The following is a 15,045-nucleotide window of genomic DNA, read 5'->3' as shown; positions in this document are numbered from 1 at the left end:
TTTGGATTTCATGTAATGGACATACACAAAATATTCCAAATTAGTGAAGTGAAATGAAAAAAATTACTTGTTTCCAAAAAATCTAAAACTAAAACTGAAAAGTGGTGCATGCATATGTATTCACTCCCTTTGCTATGAAGCCCCTAAATAAGATCTGGTGCAACCAATTACCTTAAGAAGTCACATAATTAGTTAAATAAAGTCCACCTGTGTGCAATCTAAGTGTCACATGATCTTAGTATACATACACAACTGTTCTGAAAGGCCCCAGAGTCTGCAACACCACCAAGCGGCACCACCACCACCACCACCACCAAGCAAGCGGCACCACCACCACCACCACCACCATGCAAGCGGCACCACTACCACCATGCAAGCGGCGGCACCACCACCACCAGGCAAGCGGCACCACAACCCCCACCACTACCACCAAGCAAGCGGCACCACCATCCCCACCACCACTACCGCCAAGCAAGCGGCACCACCACCACCACTACCACCAAGCAAGCGGCACCACCACCACCACCAAGCAAGCGGCACCACCACCACCAAGCAAGTGGCACCACCACCCCCACCACTACCACCCAGCGGCACCACCACCACCAAGCAAGCGGCACCACCACCCCCACCACTACCACCAGCAGCGGCACCACCACTACCACCAAGCAAGCGGCACCACCATCCCCACCACCACTACCGGCAAGCGGCACCACCACCACCACCACTACCACCAAGCAAGCAGCACCACCACCCCCACCCTACCACCAAGCAAGCAGCGGCACCACCACCAAGCAAGCGGCACCACCACCACCACCACCCAGCGGCACCACCACAACCCACCACTACCACCAAGCAAGCGGCACCACCACCACCAAGCAAGCGGCACCACCACCACTACCACCAAGCAAGCGGCACCATCACCACCACCACTACCACCAAGTAAGCGGCACCACCACCACCACTACCACCAAGCAAGCGGCACCACCACCCCCACCACTACCACCAAGCAAGCGGCACCACCACGACTACCACCAAGCAAGCGGCACCACCACCACCACCACTACCACCAAGCAAGCGGCACCACCACCCCCACCACTACCACCAAGCAAGCGGCACCACCACCACAACCACCATGCAAGCGGCACCACCACCACCAAGCAAGCGGCACCACCACCCCCACCACTACCACCAAGCAAGCGGCACAACCACCACCACGACTACCACCAAGCAAGCGGCACCACCACCACAACCACCAAGCAAGCGGCACCACCACCACCAAGCAAGCGGCACCACCACCCCCACCACTACCAGGCAAGCGGCACCCACCCCCACCACTACCACCAAGCAAGCGGCACCACCATCCCCACCACCACTACCGCCAAGCAAGCGGCACCACCACCACCACTACCACCAAGCAAGCGGCACCACCACCACCACCACCACCACCACCACCAAGCAAGTGGCACCACCACCCCACCACTACCACCAAGCAAGCGGCACCACCACCACCAAGCAAGCGGCACCACAACCCCCACCACTACCACCAAGCAAGCGGCACCACCACTACCACCAAGCAAGCGGCACCACCATCCCCACCACCACTACCGCCAAGCAAGCGGCACCACCACCACCACCACTACCACCAAGCAAGCAGCACCACCACCCCCACCACTACCACCAAGCAAGCAGCGGCACCACCACCAAGCAAGCGGCACCACCACTACCACCACCAAGCAAGCGGCACCACCACCCCCACCACTACCACCAAGCAAGCGGCACCACCACCACCAAGCAAGCGGCACCACCACCACTACCACCAAGCAAGCGGCACCATCACCACCACCACTACCACCAAGTAAGCGGCACCACCACCACCACCACTACCACCAAGCAAGCGGCACCACCACCCCCACCACTACCACCAAGCAAGCGGCACCACCACGACTACCACCAAGCAAGCGGCACCACCACCACCACCACTACCACCAAGCAAGCGGCACCACCACCCCCACCACTACCACCAAGCAAGCGGCACCACCACCACAACCACCATGCAAGCGGCACCACCACCACCAAGCAAGCGGCACCACCACCACCAAGCAAGCGGCACCACCACCCCCACCACTACCACCAAGCAAGCGGCACAACCACCACCACGACTACCACCAAGCAAGCGGCACCACCACCACAACCACCAAGCAAGCGGCACCACCACCACCAAGCAAGCGGCACCACCACCCCCACCACTACCACCAAGCAAGCGGCACCACCACCACAACCACCAAGCAAGCGGCACCACCACCACCAAGCAAGCGGCACCACCACCCCCACCACTACCACCAAGCAAGCGGCACCACCACCACAACCACCATGCAAGCGGCACCACCACCACCAAGCAAGCGGCACCATGAAGACCAAGGAGTTCTCCAAACAGGTCAGGGATAAAGTTGTGGAGAAATACAGATCAGGGTTGAGTTATAAAAAAATATCTGAAACTTTGAACATCCCACGGAGCACCATTGAATTCATTATTAAAAAAATGGAAAGAATATGGCACCACAACAAACCTGCCAAGATAGGGCCACCCACCTAAACTCACGGACCAGGCAAGGAGGGCATTAGTCAGAGAGGCAACAAAGAGACCAAAGATAACCCTGAAGGAACTGCAAAGCTCCACAGCTGAGATTGGAGTATATGTCCATAGGACCACTTTAAGACGTACACTCCACAGAGCTGGACTTTACAGGAAGAGTGGCCAGAAAAAAGCCATTGCTTGAAGAAAAAAATAAGCAAGCACATTTGGTGTTGGCCAAAAGGCATGTGGGTGAGTCCCCAAACATATGGAAGAAGGTACTCTGGTCAGATGAGACTAAAATTGAGCTTTTTGGCCATCAAGCAAAATGCTATGTCTGGTACAAACCCAACATCTCTCATCACCCAAGAACACCATTTTTCCATTGGCAGGGACTGGAAAATTGAAGGAATGATGGATGGCGCTCATCAAGCTACACACAATACCCCACAATAACAAACCTTCACAACGAGTGTATCCAGATCACCCAATTGACTTAAAACACTAGCAACTAGTTGCAATGCATCCGCCGCCATATCTTCAACACTGATGCCTCTTGCCCCTTCGACTCTCTTCAGCGCCTTCACAAATTAGATCCGGCTGTGCAGCCTTGATCCTTGACACCTCGACCTCATTCCCCTTAACGGGGCACTCAAGGAAGTCCGGAGTATGATCCTCACCACAGTTGCAACATTTTCCATTCACAGATTCTTCAATATCATCATTATCTTGTCTGCAAACATTTGACACGTGACCATATCCTTTACAATTTCCACACTGTAATAGTTTGTACACAAATGCTCTCACTGCATAACTTACACATCCAAGCTTCACATATCCTTCCTTCCATTTACCATACGGGTCAGGCAACATGCACTGACCACTCCTGGGATTTTCTGACATAGGTACTCATCATTTATATCCAATGAGACTCCAGCTATAACTCCTTTGGCAGGTGCCCTGCTCCGAAGATCAATACATGTTACTTCTGACGTGGACAATTCTGCTAGATTCTTCTGTTCTTCATCAACACAATTAACCAAAACAAGGCTGCTTCTAGTCCCTTGATTGAATTCACCTTTCCCACTGCTTTCTTGACAGTCCTCGATATTACAAATGGATTTCCCAAAAGAATCTCCTCCAAAAAAACACAGCCCAATAAGGCTTTATCTTCTACTACAACTTTTGCTCATTTTGTTCCATTCTTTGATTTCATTATTTTCCATTCATTATCACACACTTCCCTTGCCGCACCTTCGGATTCAAGCACAGATGCCATTTCCTCCTTCTCCCAACCTGACATTCACTGTCAACTGTGGGACTTTATATAGACAGGTGTGTGCCTTTCCAAATCATGTCCAATCAATTGAATTTACCACAGGTGGACTCCATTCAAGTTGTAGAAACATCTCAAGCATGGTCAATGGAAACAGGATGTATCTGAGCTCAATTACCAGTCTCATAGCAAAGGGTCTCAATACTTATGTAATAAGGTATTTCTATTTTTTATTTTTAATACATTTGCTAAAATAAAAAATAATTTAAAAAAACTGTTTTTGCTTTGGCATTATTGGGTATTGTGTGTAGATTGATGAGGGGGAAAAAAAACAGATTTTTTTTTTTTTTTGAATAAGGCTGTAACGTAACAAAATGTGGAAAAAGTCAAGGGGTCTGAATACTTTCCCGAATGCACTGTATAGATTCTACAGACTCTAGTGAGTAATCCCAACCCCACTTTTACATCAGCACAAATAATGTTTTTTTTTCTCTATAAACCGATATTTAATGTATAAAAGTGAACGTTATTGATTTTTGTTTTTGACGCTAAGACTGTTTTATGTTTTTGAATAATAAAAGTTCAGAATTTGCTTTATGAGTAGTGCCTGACCCTAGGGTGGCAATACATACATTCTAAGTGATTTCAATGGGTCGTTCTCCATTCTGATGGTTTTATACTGTTCAATTCAATCCAAAATAATTTGGGGTTTTCCTGCACTCATTTGAAATCATTTCCACACTGCCACATAAGGGCTGCACGATATGGGCAAACAATATAGGCCTTATTTAAACCAAATCTTGCGATTTGATTTGGAGCAAAACACTTGGTTGAACTGTTGGAATCATAGAAATAGAATGATTATTCGAATACAGTGTTTGAAGTGAAAACAAATGAAAATGCCAGGGAGGAGTTATTGTGACAGAGTAGACACCAAATTATTTTTTTCTAACCTTTATTTAACTAGGCAAGTCAGTTAAGAATAGTGTAATTATAGAAAGCTATAGTGTAATTATAGAAATAGTGTTATTATAGAAAGCTAGTGGATGTATGTGTGGAAGCAAAGTGAAAACAACCTCTTGGTCATCAACATTGTTGCATGTGCTCCATTGACCATGCAGAGACTAAACGCAAGGTTTTTTTTTTTTTTTTTTTTTTTTGAGACTAAACGCAAGCGTCTCGTGCTCCAGGAACAACAAATACGCTCACTGATTGACAGGGGCGGGGCAAGGTCTGTGTGGAACGCATCATGGAGAGAGATTATACAGCCCCTACTGAGTATTCCCTACCCAACTTTTACTGCGGAACCAAGAATAGTTTTTGCTCTATAAATCAATGTGTATACCATCTACAATGATTCACATTGGGGGCATTCATGTTTTAAAAACACAAATGTAATGCAAATGTCATTTAAATATGAACAAATATGAATAATTGTTAATGTTTAGACAAGTATTTTTACATCATGAATAAATCCAGGTTATTGACACTTTTCTACTATTACATGGGGACTTTTATTTGGAAATGTTCCGAAATTCCGTAACCCGGAAGTACCTTTTTTTGCTGCTGACGAGACGCTGATCTTTTTCTAGCTTTGAACATGGCGCCTGAGGTAGACTAGCTGGAAACGTTAGCCAGCATCAACATGAGCAAATAAATGGTTACCAGTTTGACCTTTTATCGTTTCGAATTAAATGGTTGATTAGTTAGTATGCAGGAAAGTGACGCGTGTAATTAACTTTCTCAACCTACAGATTAGGTGAAATAATGGAAACTCGAGGAATAGAACAGATGTTTGACTTCCAGCGGTAAGAACAAGAAGTGTTGTTGTCAAGACAAGCTAGCTAGCAGCTAAATGAGTATCAGTCCACCGATACCCATGGCAGAGATTTCCAATAGTCTTGCTCATAATCGGCTCTGGCTATTAGCTAGCTAAATCACCGTCTTCTTGGCGTTCATTTAACTTGTTAGTTACTGTAAGCAAATTAGCCTACAAGATATTAATACTATTATCCATTAACGGCTAGCTAGCAAGTAGTTTGGTCGGTAACAGTTACATTAGTTTCCTAATTAGAAGCATATAATCTGTCCCCTTGGACTCAGAATATTCTTCCTGTCAAGGATAACACTGAGCTGTGTCTGTCTCAAACAGGTTGCCAAACGATGGACTGGTCCTTTTGCTGGTATTACTTTACTCTCCAGTTGGCCTTTGTTTGATGTTACTACGACTCTTCGTAGGTGCACATGTGTTTTTGGTGAGCTGTGCACTCCCAGACAGTCTTGCTAGAAGGTAAGGGTAGTTTTGCAACTGGTTATCTTACTAAATGTTAGGTTCACTCAGCATAATGACATCATCATACACAGTGGGGTGACTTCCTGCTTAAAATAAAAACAAATCTGTCAGCACTGCCACAGTGGTGAAGGGGCATAAAGATGTCGGAATTCAGATATGTCATTGTTAAACCGCTATCCATAGTGCTTAAACTATAGGCGGTATTCTGTCTTCCCCCTACAGTTCTGAGCGATTAGTTTCGGTCATCTGAACTACAATCCCGACGCTGTGTTTAGACACGTCAATAATCAAGGCTTTCAAAACATATGGCCCATGTCTCCTGTCTGTTTTTTGTAAACAAGTGATGTAGCATGGATATATGGCCGTGTGGGAACATTAACCGAATAAAACGTGTGTAGTAATTTAACCTTATGTTTTTAGAAAAGTATTTCTCGCTGATATGAAAGATATGTTCCTTATCTTTCAAAACACTGCCATCAGCGATGCGTGTTAATGTTTAAAACAAGCGTCAGGGCTTTTAAAAAACTCCCCCAGTCAGGAGATACTAACATCAATAGGTGCTAAAGCAGTTAGCGTCTATAAATGGGGTACACTGTCCACTGAGGATTTAAACGATGGCTTTTTAAATGTTTTTTAAACATGGTTCAATGCACCAATAAATCAGCACAATATACTTGTTCAGTTTTTCAAATTGCTGTTAACCTGGAGCTAGAATTGGGTTCATGTATACTTTGGTAATGACGACACAAAAAAAGAGTAAAGGAAAGAAATGTACAGTACAACAAACTTAGACAACAAGGCATTTATAGTAAAGTAAAATGGGGTCTAAAAAAACATGAGCTGGCGCACACCAAGAATAATAGTTTGTGTGGATGTGCTTACTAACGGCGAATAAACTATCAAAATAAAGTCCCAATACCTATTAAATTGCTGGGAGATTATACATGGACTTTCTTTATTTTGATGGTTTAAAGTACATGGGGGCCACCATCTTTATGCACCTCTGCTATTGGCTTCTCCCAATATGGGTATGCCTCAACCAAAGAAGGGTGCACATTTGAAGGAACCAATTGTGGGAAGTCTTGGCAAATTTGCTGTTTGTTTAGTATCTCTCCATTTTAAAACATATCCTGTTTTGTGTTCACTGGATCAAACTCAAAGAATTCTTCCTGTTCCAGATTCATTGTGAGAATAATGTTCTCAGTCCTTGGTATGCACGTCAGACAGAACAGCCCACGTTCAAGAGACAAAAGCACAAAACTGTACATCTGCAATCACGTGACCCAGTTTGACCACAACATTGTCAATCTTCTGACTTCCTGCAATACTGTGAGTGTTTTGTTGAAGTGAAGCTATTCATTGTGTTGCACTTTGAGCTCCTTGAGTTCTTCTCAATGATTTTGTATATACAATAGATGACTGATAGGGGGCACTGTGTTGAAGCCACCGTGCCTCCATCTTGGCACTCCCCCACCGTTGTAAAAAATATTCTGGAAGCTATAGAAATACATTTAATGTCTACATTCGTTTTTGCCACATTTGCTATATTACAGACACCTTCATGCGTACTTTGACATTATATTATATGAGCTAAACATAAAGAAATATATAAATACATTATTTTTTACATATGACTAATGTGATTTTGTCCTTGAAACATTTAATTGAAATACTGTAGAGTTCCATTAATTCCTATAGAGGTCCTACTGGGGAGTGCCAATATGGCAGACCGGTGGCGTCAATGGCCAATACATGGTATCAGCAATCCAGGGTTTGTAAACATCATTGTTTGTTCTTGCCCAGCTGAACAAAGAGATATTTTTTTTTAAATGCACCTGCGTTAACTCAACCTTACACCATCAGCCAGTGTTTGTTCTTCATTTTTACCGTGACCTGTTCCTCTACTCAGCCTATGCTGGAGGACTCTGCAGGCTTCGTGTGTTGGGCCCGAGGCTTCATGGAGCTGGGTGCCATTTCGGGCCAGGATGAGATGGAGGAGTCCCTCAGGAGATACTGCTCCTCTCCAAAAACTCTGCCCCTACTCCTATTCCCCGAGGAGGACACCACCAATGGGCGCGCTGGCCTGCTGAAGTTCAGGTGAGCCACAATTGTCCCTGTCATCAAGCCGATTGAGTTCTCACTGTCTCTCGCTTTGGTTTTGAAGTGTTCTTTCATCAAACTTAGTGTCTCTGCCCCACAGCACTGGTTTAAGCATAATGTGCAGATCAGTACTATCCATGGGATTTATCTTGTGTATAAGACAACATTTTTTTTTGTAATCGATTATATCTGCCGTCTTTGTATATACAAATACGTTTTTCTATTTTTCCCTAATCACCAGTAGAACACAGAACTATTGCTGTTATTAATTTAACTGGAAATAGTGTTAGTCTTTTATTACTTTTTTAACTAAAAGACCTAGAACTATAGTTCCACTGGATTTATTTGTAAGTCGCTCTGGATAAGAGCGTCTGCTAAATGACTTAAATGTAAAAAAAATGTAAAAAGGAGAATCTGCCCTGAGCAGAATGCCAACACTGCTGTAAGGTGTCTCTGTACTGCCCCTGTATTACTGATTCTAAGAATTACTGAGCTAACCTGTGTTTTATCTCCCTCAGCTCCTGGCCTTTCTCCATGACTGATTCCATTCAGCCTGTGGCCTTACAAGTGAAGAGGCCATTTGTAGCTCTGGTAATACCATCAAAACTAAACTGCCTCTGTCATATTAGTTTAAAAGCAGTACTTGTGACATATTTAACCATCTACATTTGGTGAGTGTTTGTGTAAAAAGTTGGGCTTTCAAAAGTTGAAGGTTTCCTCCAACAGTCCATAATAGAAGGCCAGTACTTTCTTGTAAAATTGGTTTTTACACCAGTGATAGACCTAAAGATTTTGTGTTGATTTTTCACTCTGCCTTTACATAATTCTGTCAGACAAATGCAGAGGATTTCCTGAAATGAAAGTACTAATGCAGTTTGTTCCTCTTTCTCAAGAGCACGCCAGACTCCTTTTGGCTGACAGAACTGTTGTGGACCTTTTTCGTCCCATGTACAGTGTACCATGTAAGGTACTAAATAATTACTGTCTCTCACTACTTGTCTTTGTCGGGGCTCTGGTTGGACCTTGTAAAGGTATCACTTTGATAATTGACACATTTTATGCATGTCCTTAAAGTCCAGTCCATTACTCACTGGAAAATTCTGCTAGAATTAACAATGGTTTTTGTAATGGTCTTGCCGTTTCAGAGTTAACATTTTGTCAGGATCAGCAGTATATTTTGTGTTGTAATATAACTTTTCATTCAGCTTGATTAGAGGCCAAAGCAAGCTTTCATCACAGGGAAAGTTTAATAATAATAACATTATACTAAATGTTTTTCTGCCAAATTTACCACACTGCCAACTTTTTTTTTGCCGTTTCCTTATATCTGAAAGGTATTGCTGGTATCAAAGCCGAAACTTTTTTATTTTCGCCTAGCGGCCTAGTAATAATTTCGGTAAACTTCTGCCTACAGCTTAGTATGAATCGTAGCCGTAAACCTGAGGGGGCATTGGCATGCGCTTCGTTCTTAAACTCTTCATGAATGTTAGGCAGCGCCAGTTAACCATCCTCCTGCTAGTTCTAAAATTTGCATAGCCCACTACGAAGCATGCACTGTTTTCTTAACCACAGCTGGGGGAATAAATATAATTGATTTAATGAAAATATTAGAATCAAGTAGGCTAATGCAATTGACGGCATGTATCTAATTTTATGTTGTGTAGTTTTAACAAGTGGATTATTTTGCTGTTCAGTCGCTTCGTATCCTAGGCCTACTCCCGAACCAAAAGCCTGTGACTTCACTGACTTGTCTCAATCAATGTGGTTTTGTTTCACTGAATCTCTGTCTGTATAGGTTCATTGGTTTCTGGCTGGTTTTCTGAGGTGGTACAGCTTGTCTATTTCATTTGCTCTTCTATCACTGATCCGAAACATGTTGCATGCAATAATGTAGCCTAAATGAAGTGTAGGCCTATTATTTTGCTAGATCGCGGATAGACCACTCCAAAAGCCTGCGGAGGTTGTGAAATATTAACACGAGACTCTTTTGAAAATAGGATTGCTATTATTTTCTATGGGTATCATGATGAAGCTACTCTCAATGTAAGACCTTTACGCCTGCTTGCTAACAAAGTTGAGTGAGGATAGGAAAGAGATGAAGCATGGATAAAATAATATACGTTATTTTATGACAGCAATTCTACACATTCCCTTGACACAAGTTGTGTGGGAAAAATATTATTTGAATTTATTTTAATTCTATTCTGTTATATTCCTTATATTCTCACTACAAATATACAAAACATTCAGTGTACAAAACATTCAGAACACGTAAATTTGTTTGGGCATGGATTCTAATAGGTGTTGAAAGTGTTCCACAGGGATGCTGGCCCATGTTGACTCCAATGCTTCCTACAGTTGGCTGTATGTCCTTTGGGTGGTGGACCATTCTTGATGCACACTGGAAATGGTTGAGTGTGGAAAAACCCAGCAGTGTTCCAGTTCTTGACACAAACCAGTGCGCCTGGCACCACATACCCCATTCAAAGTCACTTATATCTTTTGTCATGCCCATTCACCCTCTGAATTGCGTAGACACAATCCATGTCTCAAGGTGGGGAAAAAAATCCTTCTTTAACCTGTCTCCTCTTCATCTACATCGATTTGAAGTGGATTTAACAAGTGACATCAATAAGGGATCATAGCTTTCACCTAGATGGTCGATGTCATAGAAATAACAGGTGTTTATAATGTTTTGTACACTCAGTGTTTGTGTGATTGTGATTGGAGTAGGTGTGTCTTGTCTGTTTATTGAACAAAATAATGAACTATTGATTTCATTCATTTGGACGTAATATACTTTTAGTGTATGTGGACACCCCTTCAAATGAGTGGATTTGGCTATTTATAAAATCAAGCACACAGTCATGCAATCTCCATAGACATACATTGACAGTAGAATGGCCTTACCAAAGAGCTCAGTGACTTTCAACGTGGCACCGTCATAGGATGCCACCTTTTCAACTAAGTGCTGTTATTGTGAAGTGGAAATGTCTAGGAGCAACATCGGCTCAGCAGCGAAGTGGTAGGCCACACAAGTTCACAGAACAGGACTGCGGAGTGTTGAAGCACGTAGCGTGTACAAAAATAAAATAACATTCACTACCGCGTTCCAAACTGCCTCTGGACGTAACGTCAGCACAAGAACTGTTCATTAGGAGCTTCATGAAATGGGTTTCCATGGTTCAGGCCAGGCCCCTTAGTTCCAGTGAAGGAAAATCTTAGCATACAATGACATTCTAGACGATTCTGCGCATCCAAAGTTGTGGCAACAGTTTGGGGAAGGCCCTTTCTTGTTTCAGCATGACAATGTCCCCATTCACAAAGCGAGGTCCAGCATGACAATGCCTCTGTTCACAAAGTGAGGTCCATACAGAAATGGCTTGTCGGGATCTGTGTGAAAGAACTTGACTGGCCTGCACAGAGCCCTGACTTCAACCCTATCAAACACCTTTGGGATGAATTGGAACGCCGACTGCGAGCCAGGCCTAATCGCCCTACATCAGTGCCCAAACCTCACTAATGCTAGTCCCCGCAGCAATGTTCCAACATCTTGTGGAAAGCCTTCCCAGAAGAGTGGAGGTTCTTATAGCAGCAAAGGGGGGACCAATTTCATATTATTGCCCGTGATTTTGGAACGAGATGTTCGACGTCCACATACTTTTGTTCATGTAGTGTAATTAAACTCAGTATGCCATTGTTTTGAAAATACATTTTATTTACCTTATCTATCTTATGACCTGCCTAAACATGTATTTTTTTTATGGTGTATATTCATACAACTACAACCACTCGTCACTGGCATGCGCACGGGAGGTATAAAAAGCATATGCAGGAAAGAATGTCGTAAAAATGGGTTATGTAAACATTGACTTATTTTTTTACATGCCGTAAAACCGTTGTGAAAGCAGAATAAGTTCACTATTAATGCTCACAAGGCTTGTAGAGACCCTGTTTTGTTTATTTTCACAGATGGCTCCCCCCTGTATCTAGACAAGATGAAGAGTCCCTTCAAGAGTTTGCCAACAAAGTCCAAGAGGTATAAAACCTTTTGTCATTCTCATTTTTGCACCCTTATTCTGCACTGCCTTCTATTCAGTACCGCCCACATTTTATATCAAACAAACAAAGCAAGTATGTATCTTATCAAAGGGTTTGTTGTATATTGCAAGTTATTATCACATTGGGAGCCGAAAATTCACAATGATATGGAACACTAAAGAGAATAATTATTATATTGTCCTCTGATTGGTCTTTGTGTTGTCCATTTTCAGCTTCTAGCCACTGAGCTCAGCGTGGTCTCTACACAGATTACCAAAGCAGACAAAGCGGAGCACATCAAGAGGAAAAGGCACATTGCACCGCGCACCACAACCTCAAGTAAGTAAGGGAGAGCCCTGGAGAAAACTTCCCTGACAATTCCTTCCTACAGCATGGCCTTGGTGCTTGTTATGCTTACTTGGAGGGTGGTTGGCACCATTGGTGATGGTGTGTATTTGCTGCTGTCTGTCCAGATGTGGGTGCCAGACCACGTCCAGTTCCCCTGGGCTTCATGATCCGCAGCTCTGGGGTGGAGGAGCTCAGGATCAGCAGGATGGCTCAGCAGGTGAAGGAGGTTCTGCCTGACATCCCCCTTGGCATCATCACCAGAGACCTGGGTATGCCACCTTTTTATTTCCACTTTGCATTTCCAGTTCAGTGACTGGGAATTTGGAATGGTGATGAGCAATGCACTGACTCGAGTCCTGTATTTGCATGTGAATTTTATTCAAATGGAGTTTGTATTAGGATCAATGGGAGAAAAAGGCACAGAAGTTTGCAGCTTTCCCCAAATCTTTCCCTTTACCTTTTTTACAGTGCAAACCAACTGTGTGGACACCACTATCACTAATCTGCTGGAGAGCACTGAGGTGTTCCCAGTGGAGGCCACAGGCGGTGCCACGTCTGCACCAGGCCCAGCCTGGCGGCCCCTCTCTTCTTCAGCTGCACCTGCTCCCACCATTAAGGTTTGCCAATGATCTAATTGGTGTCTTACGTACACTGGTAGTCTATATTACCTTGCTCGCAAAGTAATTAATGTACCATCTTACTACGCTATTCTATTTATCAGGAGTTTGCTATATAGTCTGATTTTGATCATTTTGACCCATAGCCTGCTGCCAAATCTTTTGGGAAATCACCGGTAGACAGACACATGTCCCTACAAGAGAGGAAAGAGGCCTTGTATGAGTTTGCAAGAAGGTGAGATCAAAGCTGCAATTCAATCTGATTAATTTATAATTTCACCTACATTTTACACTCAGTCATTGTTGTCCACCTTTCAACTCTGTTAGTTGTTTCCACCCTCCTTTCTCTAGACGCTACATCGAAAAGCATGAGCTGGAGCAGGACGAAACCTCTGAACAAGATCTGATTGCTGGGAAACGTGTTAGGAATGACAGTTGTTAAAATCAAAAAAATTGTACAGACAATAAGTGTACTGGAGTGTATGCAGAGCAGAGTGGAGTTTTTGTTGACCCACACGTACAGGAAGAAGACCTGAAGATTTCAATGGATTTATTTGTATTTTTTTATTATTATTTTTTGCATGGCAATCGTGCATGTCTTTTTAATTGTTTGTCCTGGTAAAAATATTATTTTGATAACAATTTCTATTAAGACCCAGTGACGTGAAACATCTCATTATTTTTATAATGGCAGAGGTGGTGGTAAAAACAATCTTTCTTGCTCTGCTTTCAGAGAATACTCCTCAGGTCTTAGGTTCATTATGATTTGTGAGTACGTGTTTCTGCAGTATACATTTTTAACGTCAATAAAATCAGTCATTTATAAATGCAAGAGATTGTCTTGAATAGCATCACAATTCCAGTATTTATCTTTGATTTACCCTGGCTGGAATCAAGGAGTGCAAAGCACCATTGGGTCATAAAATCAGTGTATGTCATACTTTTGAACTCTACTTCAGAGTAAATACATTTGTGTATAAGCGTTTGCAATTATCAAGTCAAAAACCCAACTATAAAACCGTAAACTAGAGCATATAGCTTTTGAGGGAGGTCATTCAAAGTGATTCCTATTGTTGGCAGTAGATAAGACAGGCTGGTCATCCCTGTGATTAGCTATAGAAACTCATAACATTAAACAAATGTTTAATAGTTAGACGAAACAAGAATAGCACACCATTGTGAATTGGGTGTTATGCTTGTGTAGGCGTGGCATATGAGTGTTCTTCTGTCTCTGCCTGAGGCCCGGGCTCTTGTGGCACAGCGGGTATATCACCCCCCTCTGCACCGCAGGATCATAGGGCCGAGCCCCCCCCCCCCCCCCCCCCTTCAGCTGTTCTCCCTCTTTCCTACACTTGTTTGAGAAGTAGGCGGCCACTGACCCGGTACATCACCTATAGTTATCTGCCCCACTATGGGCACTGGCAGTATCGTGTACACGGGGTGGAAATTACCAGTGACCTCAATATATTATCACAATACTTGGGTGCCGATAAGATATGTGTTGCGATTCAATACTGTGATATGATTGCAATTTGATGTTCCAAACTTATTGCTCACCATATGTCTGCTACAGAGACAAGAGAGCTATGAGAAAACAAGTTTTGATCAGTCATGAAATAAAAGTGCTGAAAACAAATTGGCTCCTATTAAAGAAGATAGGGAACTAGCTATGAAGGAAAAATACTGTTTTGGTGCAGGTATAGCCAACAAGCACAAAAATAATCTTGCAATATTGTCAAAACAATATATTTCTTCAAAAATAATATCTCTAAGTAACTAGATTTAAAAAAATATTTTT

The 15,045-nt window shown here is 43.2% G+C and overlaps 1 protein-coding gene across 1 annotated transcript; it reads left to right on the top strand.

Annotated features, from left to right (window-relative positions):
• Positions 1–5,424: 5,424 nt before the first annotated feature.
• On the top strand, positions 5,425–14,079 carry LOC115130605 (lipid droplet-regulating VLDL assembly factor AUP1-like). Its single transcript, XM_029661907.2, has 12 exons — positions 5,425–5,656; positions 6,001–6,138; positions 7,320–7,470; positions 8,051–8,238; positions 8,760–8,832; positions 9,135–9,208; positions 12,214–12,280; positions 12,516–12,621; positions 12,756–12,899; positions 13,099–13,247; positions 13,394–13,482; positions 13,599–14,079. The coding sequence occupies exons 1-12, from the start codon at positions 5,616–5,618 to the stop codon at positions 13,687–13,689; spliced, it is 1,311 nt and encodes a 436-aa protein (XP_029517767.1). The 5' UTR covers positions 5,425–5,615; the 3' UTR covers positions 13,690–14,079.
• The last annotated feature ends 966 nt before the right edge of the window (positions 14,080–15,045 follow it).

Source organism: Oncorhynchus nerka, linkage group LG6 (genome assembly GCF_034236695.1).
Source record: "Oncorhynchus nerka isolate Pitt River linkage group LG6, Oner_Uvic_2.0, whole genome shotgun sequence".
In the NCBI taxonomy this organism is placed as follows: domain Eukaryota; kingdom Metazoa; phylum Chordata; class Actinopteri; order Salmoniformes; family Salmonidae; genus Oncorhynchus; species Oncorhynchus nerka.
This window is presented reverse-complemented; position numbering and strand designations above follow the sequence as displayed.

Bases quoted from the DNA above. Each gene is read 5' to 3' on its own strand.
- LOC115130605 (XM_029661907.2), top strand. From the start codon at position 5,616: ATGGAAACTCGAGGAATAGAACAGATGTTTGACTTCCAGCG. The intron at 7,471-8,050 runs GTGAGTGTTTTG...TCCTCTACTCAG, and splicing joins TTCTGACTTCCTGCAATACT to CCTATGCTGGAGGACTCTGC. The intron at 12,281-12,515 runs GTATAAAACCTT...GTCCATTTTCAG, and splicing joins TTGCCAACAAAGTCCAAGAG to CTTCTAGCCACTGAGCTCAG.